A 19,694-nucleotide genomic window follows, 5' to 3' on the forward strand; every position below is an offset into this window, starting at 1 on the left:
ATATATATATATATATATATATATATATATATATATATATATATATAAAGCCCTCTGAGGCACATTTGTGATTTTGGGCCATACAAAAATATATAATTATATATATTATACACATATATTTGCATATGACCTGTGATAGTCTGGCAATCTGTCCAGGGTATACAATGGCTTCGCCCAATGTCAGCTGGGATCGGCTCCATCACACACACACACTTAGAAATATATCAGTCTTTATTGGCACAGGAAGTCAACAACAGGAGAAACTCATACAGAGAGGTCCCTCGTTTCTGATCACTAGCGTCACCTGATGTACAAAATCTTTCTCACTTGCCTCTAGTGGTATCTGACAGACACATAGATTTGGTTTGTTCAGGTTTTGAGATATCTGTCTTTGAGATTTCTGCTTCCAAACCTGAAACATGTACCAGCAGCTGGTGATTTCTGGCACAATATCCTGGTTACACGGGGTACTCTACAAATAGTCTCACAGGAGCTCATTTCTTTTTTTATTTAAAGAAATTGACACTTTTGCTGACAGATACAGATGGATGACAATGACAGATTATGTCATGACAGATGGATCACACAGGGTGACCGGAACATGGATTCTAGAAATACCATTACTATACTATACCAATACTATTCCATCTTCCAACGGTTTGAGCATCAATGCAATTACATTCACCTTCATTCTATTAAAGTGGTGGCAGAAGTTTTAGAAGCGAATATATCAAAACCTGAGTACATAAAACTGAAAGGACCTGCCCGGTTAAATACCACTATCTCTTTATAATGTGATTTTTTAATCATTTTACTTTGTGTACCCCAATTGCAATTCTATCTCCGATAGGCGCCTGAATGCAGCATCAGATTTGAGGTTCAAAGTTCCTTTTTGACCTTGGAAAGCAGTTCAGAAAACAATCTCACCATAAGGTTTATTTAGAAGCTGTTCTGGAGCTTTCGATCATATCACATGATCTTCACCAGCAGATGGCGTTTGCTCAGTTGTCACTGAATTATAGATGTTTGCATTTTGTAATGACCTGTTTTATGAGCATTTTAAGACTTTGGCTTTTAAGATGGGCTGATGAAGACTATTTTTTAATTTCAATTCAATTCAATTTGATTTGCCTCATCAGTGCAACATATAGATCATGTGTCATGATCAGAAGCTCCAGAGCTTCTGATCATGCTAGATGGACATCGGGTGGTCATCGGTTTTCTTAACAACATGTTTATTTGTTACATCCACTTAGGTGCATATCTAAAGGACTAGTTTGACACTTATTTGCTTTTGGTGTCGAGAGGTGGAAGCTCTATACCACTCTGATATCTGTCAATTAAATGTGAAGCTAGAGCCGGGAGACTGTTAGCTTAGCATAAAGACGAACAACAGCTAGAATAGTTAATATGCATATTTCCCAAAATCTCAAACTTGACTTTTTTTCTCTTTTTTCCCTTTTAGGCAGTAAAGTGTCTGAGAGTAGACCTGGTGAGAGAGGAGCTGGACTCCTGAGATGTCTAATCAGGATCAGAGCAGACCCATCACTGACCCACATGGACAGTCCATCCCTGCATCTACAGCTACGTATTGTATGACAGAGACGAAGGCAATCGAGTTGGAGCAGCATCAGTGCAGTTATTGTTGGCTTTTAATAATCCCGACTAACATCTCTGTCATTTTCCCTTCGTGGTATTCAATAATGTCGACAGTCAGTATAATCAGCTGTAACATTATGGATATGATAACTTCCCTTCTTTTCAAAAACAAAATCCGTAGAAGACAGAGGACACAATATTTGATTCTTTAAAATATTTCCACATAATCTTAAAACAATGACGAAAAGCTAACATTTACTTTATGGTGTATTTCCTTCGACAAGCTGAACATCATTTAGATAGAATCTGTCTTACTTGTATAATGTCGGGTTAGACTGATAAAAGGAAGTCTTGTGTCAGAGATCATAATCACAGTACTACACACTAATAAACTGTCTGTAGGACAATAACCTGTACTGATTCTGAACTCAGACATTCTGGTCAGTTTTTACTTTAGTAGTTAGTATTTAGGAAGATGTCAGTCTGTATAGAATGTAATCATCATCTTCAGCGTCCCAATATAGAAATGCCCTTTCAGAGGACTGTCCAGCCCGATGACATCTCATTTGTAACTTTGTGTAATTTGCATAAAGATGCTCACATATAAAGATTGGCCATCCGCATGTTAAATCTAAAAGATGTTGTCTTCTATTGGAAGAGCTCACATGTATGGAGCGTGCCACTGGACAGATAATACCAAAGATACTTTAAATGTAGTTATTACATTTGCATTTATTGAATGTTCTCTCTTTAATTAATGGATTCATAATTGAGTTTTAAAAAATAATTGAAATGAATTGTTGCTGAAATGTCTGCGACACATTTCATCAGACAATTCATTTGTTTCTTTTGTTTTATATTCTAAACTTTAATCAACGAGTTCATGTAGTTTTTAGTGCTATAATTCAATCTAAAGTTAAGCAGTGTGCCTGCTTCAACATTGTGAGTTGTGATCTATTTATTTATTTATTTTACTTTGAATTCATGAATTTCATGAATTCATTTATAATAGCATGATTATAATCATCACTTTCAAGGTCTACAATTATTCCAGTGGCACACTCTAGCCACCATACTTGGGACCTCCAGTTAGCGCACTGTTAACACCAGCTTAACACCAAGGCATAAAAGAAGAGAAGAAATGGCACGTTAGGTTTTAGTGGAAGGGCCCTTTAGCCCTGAGAGAGATCCCAGCCTCACACACTTCGGACTTTAATAGGATTGACCTCTGAATGGATGGAAGGCTGCCCGGCTCCCTTCACAGAGACTGGTAGCCATTGGCCCTCTTCCTGCGGCCCAGCAGGTAGGCCACCACCACGATGACAATGAGCACCAGCAACGTCACTCCAACCGCAATGGCAACGCGGTAGTCAGGCTGGTCAGCAGCACAGAGATCAGCTGGAAAACACACACACACACACACGCACATCAGACATACTTCTGACAACAATAAAACCCATATTTACAAACCCTATGCAACGGTAACTTGCTTGCATCTAATATCATTAACACGCAAATAAAAAATTCTAAATACTTATCTTCAGTTGTTAAGGTATTATTTGTTAAATGTGTTTACTAAGAAGTGCAAATGTCATTAAATCAATGCAGTCATCAATCATTAGCTCCATTCGAAAGGTGCTGTTTTACCAAGCAGAGGTTTCTTTACTCCAGTCTATGACTGAAAATAACACAACACATATTTAATACGATTGCAGAGTCCCATTGTGTGTGACTGGAGTGTGACACATGTTTTAATGAAATTTTCATTTGGGTGTTGAAAAATGGATAATTACTACAAAAACCATTCTTCATTTTTAAGTTTAGGTTGCACATTGTCTAACAATTAGAAAATAAAAACGACATGTGTATTTCACAAACAATGCCTTTATCCGTTAGTAGTGTTGTGCTTACACTTTATCTTCCCATGGGGTTACATTTAAATGTTTTACAGTCATTTTTAAACATCCATCCATCCATTTTCCACCGCTTATCCGGGGTTGGGTCGCGGTGGCAGCAGGTCAAGCAGGCCGACCCAGACCTCCCTCTCACCGGCAACATGTTCCAGCTCATTCTGGGGGATCCCGAGGCGTTCCCAGGCCAGCTGGGAGATGTAATCTCTCCAGCGTGTTCTGGGTCTTCCCCGGGGTCTCTTCCCAGTTGGACGTGCCTGGAAAACCTCCAGTGGGAGGCGTCCAGGAGGCATCCTAATTAGATGCCCGAACCACCTCAGCTGACTCCTTTCGACGTGAAGGAGTAGCGGCTCTACTCCAAGCTCCCTCCTGATGACTGAGCTCCTTACCCTATCTCTAAGGCTGAGCCCGGCCACCCTACGGAGGAAGCTCATTTCGGCCGCTTGTAGCCGCGACCTTGTCCTTTCGGTCACGACCCAGAGTTCGTGACCATAGGTGAGGGTAGGAACGTAGACCGAGTGGTAAATTGAGAGCTTTGCCTTCCGGCTCAGCTCCCTCTTCACCAAGACGGTCCGGTGCAGCGCCTGCTTTACTGCTGCAGCTGCACCGATCCGTCTGTCGATCTCCCGCTCCATCTTACCCTCACTCGTGAACAAGACCCCGAGATACTTGAACTCCTTCGCTTGAGGTAGGCACTCCGTCCCCACCTGGAGGGAGCAATCCACCGGTTTCCGGCAGAGAACCATGGCCTCAGATTTGGAGGTGCTAACTCTCATCCCCGCCGCTTCACACTCGGCTGCAAACCGCCCCAGTGAACGCTGGAGGTCACAATCCGAGGAGGCTAACAGGACCACATCATCTGCAAATAGCAGAGAAGCGATCCCGAGACCCCCGAGACTGACGTTCTCCGCCCCCAGGCTGCGCCTAGATATCCTGTCCATGAAAATCACAAACAGGACCGGTGACAAAGGGCAGCCCTGGCGGAGGCCAACACCCACCGGGAACGTGTCTGACTTATTGCCGAGAATGCGGACACAGCTCCTACTGCAGCCGTACAGAGACCGGATCGCCCGTTGTAACGGGTCCGGCACCCCATACTCCCGCAGCACCCCCCACAAGACCCCCCGAGGGACCCGGTCGAAAGCCTTCTCCAAGTCCACAAAGCACATGTAGACTGGTTGGGCAAACTCCCAGAACCCCTCCAGTAGTCTTGCGAGGGTAAAGAGCTGGTCCACTGTTCCACGGCCGGGACGGAATCCGCACTGCTCCTCTTGAATCTGAGGTTCGACAAGCGGTCGGAGCCTCCTTTCCAGCACCCTGGCATAAGCCTTCCCCGGGAGGCTGAGTAGTGTGATACCCCGGTAATTTGAGCACACTCTCCGGTCCCCCTTTTTGAAGATGGGAACCACCACCCCGGTCTGGCATTCCATGGGCACTGATCCCGACCCCCATGCGACATTGAAGAGGCGTGTCAGCCAGGACAGCCCAACCATGTCCAGCGCCTTCAGCATCTCAGGGCGGATCTCATCCACCCCCGGCGCCTTGCCACCAAGGAGCTTTTTGACTACCTCGGCGACCTCTGCCAGGGATATGAGTGAGCCTCCCCCTAGGTCCTCAGGCGCTGCCTCCTCTGCAGAGGACATGTTGGTCGGGTTTAGGAGTTCCTCAAAGTGCTCTTTCCACCGCCCGACGATGTCCTCCGTCCGGGTTAGCAGTTCCCCCCCCCTGCTGAGAACAGCCTGGGGTAAGCCCTGCTTTCCCTTCCTGAGCCGTCGGATGGTTTGCCAGAACCTCCTTGAGGCCAACCGAAAGTCCTTCTCCATGGCCTCCCCGAACTCCTCCCATGCCCGAGTTTTAGCATTCGCGACCACCGCCGCTGCAGCCCTTCTGGCCTGCCGGTACCTGTCAGCTGCTTCAGGAGACCCCTGGGCCAACCAGGCCTTGAAGGTCTCCTTCTTCAGCTTGACGGCTTCCCTCACCTCTGGTGTCCACCACCGGGTTCTCGGGTTGCCACCACGACAGGCACCGATGACCTTCCGGCCACAGCTCCTAGCGGCCGCGTCCACAATAGAGGCTTTGAACATGGTCCACTCGGATTCCGTGTCCCCAACCTCCCTCGGGATGTGTGAGAAGTTCTTCCGGAGGTGGGAGTTAAAGACCTCCCGGACAGGGTCCTCCGCCAGACGTTCCCAGTTCACCCTCACGACACGTTTGGGTTTGCCGGGTCTTTCCAACTGGTTCCCCTGCCATCTGATCCAACTCACCACCAGGTGGTGATCAGTTGACAGCTCTGCTCCTCTCTTCACCCGAGTGTCCAAGACATACGGCCGCAAATCAAATGATACGATTACAAAGTCGATCATTGATCTCCGGCCTAAGGTGTTCTGGTACCAGGTACACTTATGAGCCACCTTATGTTCTAACATAGTGTTCGTTATGGCCAAACCATGGCAAGCACAGAAGTCCAATAACGAAACACCATTTGGGTTCAGATCGGGCAAGCCGTTCCTCCCAATCACCCCCCGCCAGGTTTCTCCGTCATCGCCCACGTGAGCGTTGAAGTCCCCCAGGAGAACTATGGAGTCGGTAGGCGGCGCCCTTTCCAGGACCCCTCCCACCGACTCCAAGAAGGCCGGATACTCTGAACTGCTGTTTGGTGCATAAGCACAAACCACAGTCAGAGCCTTGCTCCCCGCAACCCGAAGGCGCATGGAGGCGACCCTCTCGTTCTCCGGGGAGAACTCCAACACAGCGGCGCTCAGCCGGGGGCTCGTGAGTATCCCCACTCCCGCCCGGCGCCTCTCACCCTGGGCAACTCCGGAAAAGGACAAAGTCCAACCCCTCTCCAGGAGCTTGGTTCCAGAGCCAACGCTGTGTGTGGAGGTGAGTCCAACTATTTCTAGCTGGTATCGCTCCACCTCCTGCACCAGCTCCGGCTCTTTCCCCGCTAGCGAGGTGACGTTCCACGTCCCTAGAGCTAGTCTATGCCGCCGGCGATCGGCATGCCCGGGCCTCCCGCCCGACCCGCCGCCCGGTCTGCATAGCACCCGACCCCGATGCTTGTCCCTGCGGGTGGTGGGTCCACAGGGTGGCTGCTCCATGGTGTTTATTCGGGCTGAGCCCGACCGGGCCCCATGGGCAAAGGCCCGGCCACCAGACGCTCGCCTACGAGCTCCCCTCCTGGGTCTGGCTCCGGGAGGGTGCCCCGGTTTCCCTGGTCCGGGCGAGGTGGCTGTAGTCCGTGGGCTAACTATCATAGGGGTTGTTTTGAACCGCTCTTAGTCTGGGCTCTCCCCTGAAACCTGTTTGCCTTGGGAGACCCTACCAGGGGCTAATGCCCCGGACAACATAGCTCCCAGGATCACTGAGCCACTCAAACTCCTCCACCACGATAAGGTGGCGGTTCACGGAGGAGCCACGATAAGGTGGCGGTTCACGGAGGATTTTTAAACATACAATTTTAAATAAAATTGGAATTTTGTCATCCATCATGCCCACCCAATTGTAAAATGACATCTTGACATTAATGAATTTAAATAATTTGATTGTATTATAGTCAGCCACAGACTTCCATACACTCACTTACCAGAGTAGAAGCCTACTCACTTGTGTGCACAGACACAAACAATATCTTGTGTAGTTGTTTCATGATGTGAGCAGCTGTGCACATGATGTGAGCAGCTGTGCACAATCATTTACAGCCGTCAAACATGTCACCATGATGGTGCAGCTAGGCCTGGCCTGCAGATGGCTGCTGATAAAAGCCACTGGGTGTGTTAGTACACTGATAGCACTAAATGCAACTGTCTTACATTCAAGTGATTTAACTGTGATTATGGATTGGTGGAAGTAACTAAATACCTTTACAACAGTACATTTTAATGCCACTAGTACTTTACTTAAGTACTTCTGTTTCAGGCAACTCTTTACTCCTCCTCCACTACATCTAGCCTATTGTCCTCTTTATAATATTGTACTTTTAACTCCACTGTCTTGATCTTAGAGCTGTATTTACTATGTACTTTGCAGATTTAGTTTTTACATAGAAAACACATCATCAGTTTGTAACAAGAAGACCTCTTGTTTTAATTTAAACTGCACAGAACAGCTACTTTATGAAAGGAGCCATTCCGTGTATCAACAGTTTAAATACATTTGGCTTCTACTTCTAGTATTGGAGTATTCTTATATTGCCCTATGGCAGAGCATCGTCTAAGGAGCAGCTTAATGTATTGATAAGAAGCTCTAATTGAGCCAAAATACTCCCACGCTCATTTGTCTTCATAAACACACTTACGAGTGCCAAACCCGCTGTCCTTGGTCAGATTGAAGGCCTGCATCTTGTCTTGATTGACATCAAGGTACAGTCCATTCCCCATGTCGACTGATTTACTCTTGCAGGAGTAGGAGTGTCCGACCTTTGCAGTGAAGAGATGCATTGACTTGTTGCTGGCAGTGTACCGGGTTTTGCCTGCAACAACAAACATAACAATGTCCGGGTGCTTCCAGAGCCCAATGACGATCCCATAACAACAAACGCAGATATGGAACCAAACATGTTACACTGCATTGCATTGAAAGTAGGTTGGTTGTTAACAGCATCACATGCTTAACAGTAATTCCACAGATTATCTTATGAACAGACACACAAACAAGGAAGTTGTTCTTGTCTTTGTTAATATTTGACAGTGTGGCACAACCCCCACCTGCAATTGTAGTGACCCAATTAGTCTAAAGTTGAATCAATATAGTGGCAGCACATCATATCTGGAGACTGGAGTATTTCCAAACTTACCTCCTGCGGTTAAGGGGTAGGAGAGGTTGAAGGACAGAGCATCAACGTAGACGGTGTTATCCGTGCTCTGAGGAAAGAAAATAGGACACGTTGTATCCAATGGAAGAGGTCGTTCAAGGTGCTACATGGAGCATAAATCCTCACTGTAATTAAAAGTGAGATATTGGTTTTGATTTTCATGAACAAATAATGAATTGAGAATACTGACAGGCTATTATTGGACTCTACAGTTCAACCAGAGAGAGCTTTACTACGTAGTGCTAGCTTTCTGCAGGTGGGACAACGTTGCCAGCTAGCCCACCAACATCTGGCTAGCTAGGTCAGTAGCTACAAAGCCAAGGAACAGGAAATAGAAGGATTTTCCTGAGAGATCGCATTCACAAGAATGGGTTGGACTTACACAGTGACCTTGAGCATTGACCACCAAAACTGAACAAGTTCATCCTTCAGTCCGAGTGGATGTCAGCGCGACAAGAGACACTCAGTGAAAGCACAACCTGAGTCCACTCTGAGTTACTCTAAACCAGGGGTCACCAACCTTTTTGAAACTGAGCTACTTCAAGGGTACTGAGTAGTACGAAGGGCTACTTATTTGATACAAACTTCCTGAATAACAAAATTGCACAGATCACCTTTTATTAATAATAATATATGTGAAGAGACTGTTTGATCACATGTCAGTTAATTATTCCTCACAATAATTATTAAGAATGATTTCCACAACAATGATGGTATAGCTACACATACATATTTAAACATGCAACTTTTATTTCTGTTAATCTGTCTCAACATTTGAAAGTCAGAGGTAACACATCTCTGATATTTTTGTATCATCACATGATCAAAGCCGGTTACTTTTGCACATAGCGCCTGCTGGTGAATGATGCAGTGGTAATGTAGACATTTTGCGAAGTCTGGGTCACCTTTGCATTGCGCAATGAAGCCTGCATGCCGGCCCGTCATCGCGGGAGCCTCGTCTGTTGTCACCGACACCAGCTTTTCCAACGGTACCTTTGTCTCCACGAAGAAACTAGTAAAAAGTCTCGTCTATGGCCGAGCGGGGGATCCAACCCTCCGAGGCGTTCAAACCTCTAGTCTGGGCCTTTTCGGGCGGATTGCGTTGCCTCGCCTCTACCCCCGCCACCCCTGAGTTGTTGCCCTGCGGCCTGTTCCGAGGATTTACGGACCTGATGGCGGGGTGCGCTCGCGGCGCGCATCTGGCGCCAACGGGAAGCGTCCGCCATTCAGAACCTGAAAACCTAGTGCGGCGGCCTCGTCCTGGCTGTCCGCCGTGCGCCTCCGGGTACCCAACACTCTTATGACAAGAAATATTGTTACCCAAACCAGACTAAGGACGCGCTATTACACAGGCATACTAGTTACACCTCTACTTCTCTGAATGCTAACGAATAAATGACTTTTAAAGTTGTTCATAACTTGTATTACTTGCCATTGTTAACAGCTAAACATAAATAGTTTGAATAAAGGTTTTGAAAGGATTCAAACTCAGGGGGCACATCAGTCAACAGGCAGATCTTCACTAGCTCCTGATCTTTTTTAGATCGTGGTAAACTGCAAAGCTCTGGGTCTTGGATTGTTGGTCGGACAGAACTAGACGTTAGAAGATGCCACCTAGAACTCTGAGCAACTGTGATGGGTGTTTTTAAAATGTTCTTTATTCAGGAAATCACTAAATGAATCACACAAGCGCTGTGGAGTGAGGCACTCCCTGTCACATGCTCCCAGAACAGGCTTGTCAGCTAAACATCCCTTTTTATCAAATCCTCTCTGATTCCAGTTCCTATGAAGTTACTAGTCAAACAATTTGTTATTCATCAATATACCGAATTGGTTAATTGTGTTAATGTCACAGTATTTAATTGCTCAAGATTTTTAGTAGAATGCTAAGTGAGTGTGAGCAGGTCAACGATAAGGTACTGACCTCGTGGCCTCCCCTAGCTGCAGCTCTCAACATAATACTTCAATACTGGTGACAGAACTAGGACATTAGAAGTACCTTGTTGAACATGAAGGTGATGCTGCCCTCTTTGAAGACAAGGGTAAGGTTGGCCTTGGTTCCTTGACAACCTCCATTTGCTGCCGTCATATTTGGCTGAACAATGAAGTTTCCTTCTTCCTGAAGGATAAAGAGACAAACCAGACGATTGGATGGCCGCTTTGTATCAGAATGTTCCACATCGTACTACAACAATATTACTTTGTCATGTAGAATTAGCAAATGTCATTTGACACAAATATAACATCGACCACAGTCAATCAAAGGCGCCACAATGAGGAAATTAAAACTTGCTACGCAAACATGTTTTCAATTCCTGAAAACAGGATAATGACAATTGCATTGCTGAAGGCTGAGTCAGAGGCTCGTGCAGAAACTTCTATGTTGATACATTTTGAAATGGTTTAATAAACACCTTAGTGTTAAGATAAGAACCAGCTCAAACATTTAGGGAGCTCTTTTAACCAACTTTGCTGCGGCTATAGTGAGGAAATGTACCTTTGGTGTTACCAGTCGGATCTGTAGCGCCATCTGAGCCACCAGGCAAATCACTTTTTTGTCTGTCGTCACATTGTAGTTTCCTACATTCATCTTGGTGGGGGGAGTGGGTTTGGGAGGGGTAGGCTTGGTGGTAGGCTTAGGGGTAGGCTTGGTGGTAGGCTTAGGGGTAGGCTTGGTGGTAGGCTTAGGGGTAGGCTTGGTGGTAGTCTTGGGGGGAGGCGTGGTGGTAGGCTTAGGGGTAGGCTTGGTGGTAGGCTTAGGGGGAGGCGTGGTGGTAGGCTTAGGGGTAGGCTTGGTGGTAGGCTTAGGGGTAGGCTTGGTGGTAGTCTTGGGGGGAGGCGTGGTGGTAGGCTTAGGGGTAGGCTTGGTGGTAGGCTTAGGGGTAGGCTTGGTGGTAGTCTTGGGGGGAGGCATGGTGGTAGGCGTGATGGTAGTCGTGGCGTTAAACTCCTTCGCAGGGATCACACTTGCAGGAACGGAATTATTTTCATCTTCAGCCAATGACAGTGCTTCAGTCAGAAAGACAGAGGGAGAAACAAATGAATTCAAAGGTTCATACATACCAAGAACAAGCTGAAAACACAACATCTAACATATCGTCGACTTTACAAAAGTTGTTATGGCTAACCAGTTAACCTAGCAGGTTTAGAGCAACATTATCATTCATTTGGATTAGTGCCACCTGATATATGTGTCCAATGTCCTCCTTTTAGCTTTGGTTTGGTCTCCATCAACGTCTGAGAAACATACTTGTCTCTTTAGCTGCTCGGTGTTCTTCACCAGCTAGTCGCTACCTTTGTCTTTCTGCTTGTTAGTAGGTTAATTAAACCCACTGAAAACCGCTATCTGCTGCTGCTGTAAATGTAGCTGATGATATGCTAATATTCAGGCTGTAAAATCAAAACAATGAGCTATAACAGGCTAACAACCCAGAGGGGAACTTCAATTAGATGATAATTATCTGGAGATTTGTTAATACAAGTGAACCCTTTCACATTACACAAAGTTATTTAAAATAATATGAAAAATACTGAATTGTGCAGCTTTTATGTTTGTTGACTAAAACTGCTGATCTTTGAACTGTGAGCAGCTAACTCCTTTTAAACAAACAGTCAAATCAGCAGACATCTGCCACACGTTTGATAAGGTCAACTGGTATCGCCACATTTAAAGACACAAGTCCGCACTCCGCATTTATGACACTTTGTGATGCACAGCTTATCTGCAAGTTCAGGCAGTGTTTATTGAAGTGTCCCATTCGAGGGTTCAGATAGAACACACGTGGTTGGCTTTTAAAAGTGTAATATTACTGGTCATGCTCAGCTTGAGCCAGATAGATTCATAGCAGCCATGAACAGTAGATACAAACTATGACCTCCAGTCAGGGATCAGCATTAAGTAAACAACCAATAAAGGAAACACACATATGCATAGTATAAATATCTCTAAAAACATAATTCTAGATATGATTTATGTATTTCTAAGTAATTGTTTTGACTTGATTGCACTTAGGAATTCTATTTAAAATAGATAAATGTTAAATGTAACGCTAATAATGAGTTTGGGCTTCAACACAAGTTGACATCTTGTCCTGTAAAAAACCACAGCGCGCTTCTGCCAGCAGACATGTGACTCAGAGCTGAAACACATCGAAAAACTGCGGAAACTTCTGTTCCCTAAACGATCCAGGAAGTCATAAACGCACCGCACGTCCATTTCTACAGACAACACATCTGATAACCTGATGAAGGCCAACATAAAAGTTGCATACAATTATTTTGAACGACAAAGTTTTGACATAAGTCAATACGCGCAGCAACTCAATTTCATTACACAACATTTCAGAAAAACGGGGTTTGTACAGCATTAAAAAACACTTAAAAAAAACTTCTATAATAAATCTCCCGCATGTGTTTGCACTTAGTGTGAGAGAGTTGGAGGAGTCCTACCTGAGACAGCCCCGCAGACTATGAGAGCGAACACAACAGCCGTCTTCATCATGGTGACAGGTGCTGACTGGCGGACGGTACCTCGTTCACTTCTGCACTTTTTCTGACCAGAGCTCAATGTGCGACAACAGCGCTGCGTCTCCGCGGATAAATAAACAGCCGCGTCAAGCTGACAGCAACACGACGTCACCGGAACAGGCTGGTGTAAAAAGTAAAAGTATCCTTAAGCGTCAGAGAAAAACACTGTATTAGGTACAGTCGGTGATCGAGGGGGAAGCCAGCCAAATAGTCTGAAAAATACTTGAAACGTTTTCTTGAAACGTTTTGAATACTTATATTTAAATAAAAAGCGATGTCGTTTTTATGAATGCCAGCGTTCTTCAAATTTAATCAATAAATAATATCTGTAAATAAGATATTTTTAAAAATCAATGTGATATTTAGGAATGTGATGTATGTTGGTGGTGTGAAATACTTTATAGTAATATATTCAGTGGTTTTCTGAGTGGATTAAGGAGGTTTAAAGTCTTAATGTTTTAATTAAAGTGCAAATTTAGGGATCCACAACAAATTTGACAATGATGAACAAATTGACGAATGTATGAATTACAATATGTTTTTCAGAACAAGTTAATATTTAACACAATGCCTTTTTTAATTCAGACCCTGCTTTTTGTTTTCAAGATATCTCCTCGGTCAAGAGGGAACTTCAACCAGTTAGTGGTGTTACATGAGTACGAGAATAGCCAAGGCGATAATAAACAGAGGTGGTTTATCACAATAACCAAATCACTACCACAATCTGGGCTGAAGAGTTATGAGCTTTTAGACATGTATTTTTAAGAGGCACTGCAGCGCGCGATCGTATTTTTATTTTGAAAGCACTAACCAGATGCGCTAGTATTGACTGAAGTGCTAATGGATCTTTTCAACTTGCGAACTGATAACACTTGGCCACTCAGGAAACGAAAGTTACGCGCCAGCAGGGAGGGAAGTCGCTGCCCAAAAGAGAAGCGAAAGGTCACGTGTTATTTTCCACCAGAACGAAACGAAACCTAAACTGAGTCGAACTGGAAAGACCGCACGAGCTCATCAGACCTGCTCCGTGACTTAGTTCATGTGATTTCTTTACCGTGTCATTTAGGACGACATGCATCACTGCAAGAACAACACGTATAGCACCAGCAGCTCTAGGCCGAGAGCCGTCAGCAGTACTGTCCGTAGCAAGAGTAGAAGTAGTGTAATAGTGCTAGTACCAGCATAACGTCACAGTCGTGATGGTAGTTGTAGTAGTAGTGTAAGTACGTATCTAGTCGTCTTAGGCCTAGTGTAGTAGTTAAAGTGGTAATTATACTGTAGTAGTAATACGGGTAGTTATTGTACTAATAGTAGAAGTAGTATATGCAGTGGTGGAGAAAGTATTTAGCTCTTTTACATTGAGTAGCAATACTACTGAGTAAAAATAGTCTGTTACAAATAAAAGTCTGCATTCAAAATGCACACAAGTATTAGCATGTACTATGCCGGGTAGTTTAACCTATACAGTAATATATCATAATGTATTTGTTGATTTATATTTCATATTGATATAAATCTGTAAGGTAACGAATCAATAAAAATGTCAAATAAATATAGGGCAGTACAATATTTGCCCCCAAAATGTAGTGGAGTAAAAAAAATGAAGTAGCATAAAATGGAAATACTCCAGTAAAGTACAAGTAGTTTAAAATTGTACTAAAGTGCAGATCAATGTGCTTAGTTACTCTCCACCACTGAGTATATGAGGAGTGGTAAAGGTGGCAGAATAGCAACAGCAGTAGTAGTTACAGTAGTATTAGCAGCAGTGCTCATGGTAGTTATAGCAATAGTATTAGGCCTAGAATAGAATACTTTAGTTCAGGTAGTAGTATTTGTTATCGGAGTAGGAGTGGTGTAAAAGTAGCATCGTTTCTAGTAGGTCTGACACTATTAGTTATACTGTAGTAGTATACTAGTGGTAGTAATTCTTACAGTGGTAGAAAGATTAGTAGTATAATAGTAAAAGTTACAGTAGTTGAAGTAGTAATAAGTATTTTTTGTATAGAGCTGATGATAATAGTTGTGGTAGTAGCTTCATATATAGTGGTAGTAGTAGCAGCCATAGCAGTTATAGTAATCGTAGTTGTAGTAGAAGTAGTGGCAGTACTAGTGACACTTAAAGTAGGACAATGAATGTACTAGTGCTGTTGGCAGTAGACAAGAACATGTACTGTAATAATATGACGAGGCTTAAGGTTGCTGTTGCAGTAGACAGAACACGAGGACATTTCCTGACATCATGTGACACAGAAAGAGGAAACAAGTCATTTACCAAACCCACACACACACACACTCAAACACACTAGCAGGTGGTTCACAGTGACACTGCTTAATGTGCTCATCTCACATATGCAGGCGTATTGTCATAGTGAGGCCTGTTGTCGCCTCAACCTTGTGACCGAGTGTCTAGCTGTTGCTTTGGTAGTGCTTGGAATGGTTGCCACCCTGGCATGCTAGTGTGAATGGATGCATTTTGCACTGTTTCTTAATGTCAGTTTGAAAAAATACATGTGATAAAATAAATGTGACAAAAAAAAACACAACATCCATCCATCCATTAAGGCTACTGTGTAGTTTGCAAACTCCAAATATCAAAGTCAAAGTAAATTAATAATGTGTACACATTGCAGTAAAACAGGTTTATGTTGAATTCTGACAAGCTCGATAAATGATAAAATAATGAAAAAATAAAAAACACTTATGCTGCTGTTCTGCCCTAATATGAAACAAAAGCATGAGGTAACATTATATTAGGTCTCCGTCTACACTAGGCAGCTCTGTGTTTTCAATTGCCCCATTGGTTTAATTTTCCCGGGAAAACTGTTATGATAATGAGGGCACTCTCTGCCAATCCCGATGCCGCAAACCCAATTGGGCCCGCCTTGGATGACGACAAATAAGAGGAAACGGTATAATACCATAAAAGGAAAATACTCCCGCATGCGCAGTGGCCTGAGTTTTGTTTGAAGTGAACTGCTGTTGGGACTGCCCTACAAGCTGCAAAGTCGCTAAGCATTTGATTTTAACAGTATATATTTTCGCATTTCCTCCATATTCTTTTCTTGCCTCTATGCATCGTAAAGACGATGTTAGGCCATCACCACCCAAATGCCGACAAGTCGCAACAACTGGTCAACTATGTGGAGGATTATCTGGAATGTGTGGAGTCCCTGCCTTTGGACATACAAAGAAATGTTTCTCTGCTTCGAGAAATTGATGCAAAGTATCAAGGTATTGTGTTTCCGTGTTTCTGTCATTCATTACCACTGCGTGTATACAATTAGCGAACATTAACTGCAGTCTAGCAGGGTGTGCTGACATGGTGGAGCAGGCGCGATCCGTGTGTTCTCATTTTGCAAAAACCGAGCGCCCCTTGTCTAAAGATCTATCGCTCCTCCGATAAACAGTACTGCGACTAACTGGAATATGGATAACCATATAAGCGAGCCAATCGTTACATGAGCAAGTCAGCCAACCGTCAGTTAGCATAGCCCGGATACGCTCCGTAACGTTTGGTGTGTGACACCAAACTCGATGAGAAAATTCTGATATTCGTTATTTCTTTCTCTCAGCAAAAGTACACCGGCATTATGACCCGATACGAGGTCGGTATTGAGTACATCGTGTTCGATAGCAAATTCGGCATCAACATAATCCCATAACAAGCACCGAAAGATAATCAAATCTCAACTTTTTTAACAGGTACACACTGCCGCCCACCGCGGTGTTTCCGTGGAGGGTTATTGTGCGAATACCGGGGGGAACAACGAATAAACTCGGGCATTTATTTGAACACAACGCTGCTTGGTGTGCATACTGTATGCCTAAAACCAGACCGGAGAGCAAGGACGTGTAGACGTTAATAAACGGTGTTCATTGAGGTGTGAACCACTGCCCGATAACCACGGTGAACACACACCGCCGTGTTTTTTAAACGAACAAAACAAAACAATCCTCATTGATGCTTTATGTTGACGCAGGGTTAGCAGCGGCTAACAACTAGCCTTCGTTACCAATAGGTTCTAAGACAGATACCGATAGCATGGAGGACGCATTGCATTTGGACATTTTGAAGCGAGATTCAGCATCTTCAAGTGCTGCTACAGCGTCTGCACCTCCCCTCCGCTCCGTCGAGTGAGAGTCGCAGAGCCGGATAGTTGCTCCTCTAGGCAACCCCTCTCCACAGCTTCCTGACGTCACTTCCTGTAGGCAGGAACTCACTGCGGCTCAGCCCTCCTCCTCGGAGGTTTAAAGCAGTTGGCATCGATAACGTTGCGTTACTGTCCCCCTCTGGATAGTCTTCCTCAATGCCCATTTTAACAGTCAGTTGCATCCTGGACTTGAAAAGGTCATAAACTCCTGCTGGCACATCCAAACGGAGCACAGAGAACCTCTCCCTTTCATTAGATGAACGCACACATAATTCTGTCAAGGAACAATAACAGATTTCTTATTGTATATGTTGTTATAAATATTTTTTAATTGGTGATTTATCTCCTGTGTCATTAGTTAGTAAAATCCATGTCTTTGCATCCTACTTTGCAGAGGTGCTGAAGGAGGTGGATGAAGTGTTTGATAAGTACAAATGTGAGCAGGATGCAGCTCAGAGAAAACGCCTGCAGATCCAGCTGCAGAGGGCGCTCATCGTCAGCCAGGAGCTGGGCGACGAGAAGATCCACGTGGTCACCCAGATGACGGAGCTTGTGGAGAACCGCTCCCGCCAGATGGACTCGCACTCCCTCTGCCTCCAGGAGCCCAGCGAGCCCGAGCGGCTCACGACAGAGCGCCGTGCCAGCGTCCAAGACTCCCCTGCGCCCGAACGCACCTCGGCCCGTCGCCCGCGACGCCAGCGCAACAGCGAGAGCCGCGACTCCAGCCACCCGTCGGCCAACGGCTCCCTGGTGGACGACCCAGTGGAGGAGCTGTCCATCGCTCCGCCCCGAGAGAAGAAGTCCAAGTCCGCGAAGAAGAAAAAGCGTAAGGCCAAACAGGAGCGGGACGCCTCACCGGTCGACTTCGCCATCGACCCCAACGAGCCCACCTACTGCCTCTGCGAGCAGGTATCGTACGGCGAGATGATCGGCTGCGACAATGACCAGTGCCCCATCGAGTGGTTCCACTTCTCCTGCGTGGGCCTGACCTACAAGCCCAAGGGCAAGTGGTACTGCCCTAAATGCAGAGGCGACAATGAAAAGACCATGGACAAAAGTCTAGACAAAAACAGAAAAGACCGCAGGTCCAGGTAGTGACGCGTCTTCAGCCGCCTCTCGTCTGGAAGATATCTTCAGCCTGAGGGTTGAGACCATCAGCCGTAGTTGATAACAGTACTCGTGATGTTGTAAGAGCACAATCGAACACCATTAGTAGCAGCGCTTCTCATTAATCAAGGACAAGTTGTGATTGAACTTGTGCTGTGACGTCACTGAGTGTTTCTTCTGGCTAGAACTGTGCTGTAGTCTGTAGGGAGTGCAGCTGCTGCAGGAGCCATCAGCCTGAAGCTGCCATCTTCCTCAAGTCTTCTGCTTTGTGCCAGACTTTTATTTCTTATTTAGATTTAAAACAAATGAAAGCATCTTTTGGTTTCCTGTCCCTTTTCATTCTGGACAAGGTCCAATTTTAAAATAAGGTGATCCTGCTAATGATCATTATTTTTGTCAGTTATGGCCAATCAAAACGTTTTTCCCCTTCTTATTTGAACTTTCTTAATAGCACGCACTTAATTTGAAATCAGTGTCTGTCTCTATAGAATAATGGCTTCTAGAGAATAGCCTACAGATGTAATATGTTTACAAGAGATTATTTAATTGAGGAGATGATTGTTGGGACACTGGAATAGGATGTCATGTTTGTGGACTCAATGTTCTCACTTGTTCACTATTGTGTAAATGTCTTTTTATATTCATTAAAACAAAGTATAGTCATTCAGCTGTCTTTTCTCCGTCATCGTGGAGTATGCAACCAGGTTTACACACAGCCTGAACCCATGCAGATCAGTCTGTTGTGCTGTTAGCCAAGATTGTTATTCACAATTCATCAATACATATTTTTTAGCCACATTAGCTGGCATTAGCCTCTGCGCTGGCATTGTTAGTCACCAGTCTTTGGTCCAACACCGAGTGAAATATCAACTTAAGTGTTAACTAGATAGCTCTGACATTCATGCTCCCCAGAGGCTGAACCCTGATGATGTTGGTGATCCTCTGTCTTTTCATATTATGTATTTATAAAGGCAGAAACCCCAGTATGGAGATTATAGTTGTTCTTAACAACTTCACTCAACTAATGGAAGAAGTTCAGAAGTGTTTAACATGCTGTATGTTATAACTGCTCCGTTCAAGGTTACAGGCTCCAGAGGTGATTATTGCAGACATAAATAATGAAACGTTAATGAATTTTGATGCTTTAATGAGTATGAGTAATACATTGCGTACAAATGGCTAAAAGCATACTGCCCTAAAGCCTCTTGGCTGCAATACTGTTTTTAGTTTAACATAGTTTAACCCTAACTAGTAAGCAGAGGCTATATTAAACCTTTCCAACTGTCGATCACGGTCATATGGGAGCCGAGATTAAAAGCAATAAGGATTACAAAACTCTAACGTGCACAATTAGAGCTGATATCTGTTAATAAACCAGAAAGAATAAGAAGAAGAATTCAATCCAATTGTAATTTAACTCTAATTGCAAGAAAATGGACTTGATTCAAAAGTACTACAGCAACAAACACATGTTTCTGATGTATATCTAAATGTAAACAAGCTGCCTTCACAATGAAATAGTTGGTTTGAAATGAGATGATGTACAATCCTCTGATGATCTGGATTATGGCTGCATGTGACCCCCCC

The 19,694-nt window shown here is 44.4% G+C and overlaps 2 protein-coding genes across 2 annotated transcripts; one reads left to right on the forward strand and one right to left on the reverse strand.

Moving 5' to 3' along the window:
• Nucleotides 1-213: 213 nt before the first annotated feature.
• On the reverse strand, nucleotides 214-12,927 carry cd68 (CD68 molecule). The gene is made up of 6 exons (XM_031874307.1): nucleotides 12,772-12,927; nucleotides 10,820-11,331; nucleotides 10,322-10,441; nucleotides 8,305-8,371; nucleotides 7,807-7,980; nucleotides 214-2,997 (listed from the first exon to the last, which is right to left on the reverse strand). Exons 1-6 carry the CDS (start codon nucleotides 12,821-12,823, stop codon nucleotides 2,858-2,860), a joined length of 1,065 nt encoding a protein of 354 aa, XP_031730167.1. The 5' UTR covers nucleotides 12,824-12,927; the 3' UTR covers nucleotides 214-2,857.
• A 2,885-nt stretch (nucleotides 12,928-15,812) lies between these two features.
• On the forward strand, nucleotides 15,813-19,604 carry ing2 (inhibitor of growth family, member 2). The gene is made up of 2 exons (XM_031874273.1): nucleotides 15,813-16,080; nucleotides 17,395-19,604. The coding sequence occupies exons 1-2, from the start codon at nucleotides 15,936-15,938 to the stop codon at nucleotides 18,093-18,095; spliced, it is 846 nt and encodes a 281-aa protein (XP_031730133.1). The 5' UTR covers nucleotides 15,813-15,935; the 3' UTR covers nucleotides 18,096-19,604.
• Nucleotides 19,605-19,694: the final 90 nt, after the last annotated feature.

The sequence above is a fragment of the Anarrhichthys ocellatus genome, unplaced genomic scaffold (genome assembly GCF_004355925.1).
Source record: "Anarrhichthys ocellatus isolate YVR2014 unplaced genomic scaffold, GSC_Weel_1.0 scaffold79, whole genome shotgun sequence".
NCBI lineage: Eukaryota > Metazoa > Chordata > Actinopteri > Perciformes > Anarhichadidae > Anarrhichthys > Anarrhichthys ocellatus.

Coding starts and splice junctions, on each gene's coding strand:
- ing2 (XM_031874273.1), top strand. CDS start 15,936: ATGTTAGGCCATCACCACCCAAATGCCGACAAGTCGCAACAACTGGTC. Junction 16,081..17,394: donor AATTGATGCAAAGTATCAAG/GTATTGTGTTTC, acceptor CCTACTTTGCAG/AGGTGCTGAAGGAGGTGGAT.
- cd68 (XM_031874307.1), bottom strand. CDS start 12,823: ATGATGAAGACGGCTGTTGTGTTCGCTCTCATAGTCTGCGGGGCTGTC. Junction 8,372..10,321: donor TCACCTTCATGTTCAACAAG/GTACTTCTAATG, acceptor TTCTTTCCTCAG/AGCACGGATAACACCGTCTA. Junction 7,981..8,304: donor CTACCCCTTAACCGCAGGAG/GTAAGTTTGGAA, acceptor TTGTTGTTGCAG/GCAAAACCCGGTACACTGCC.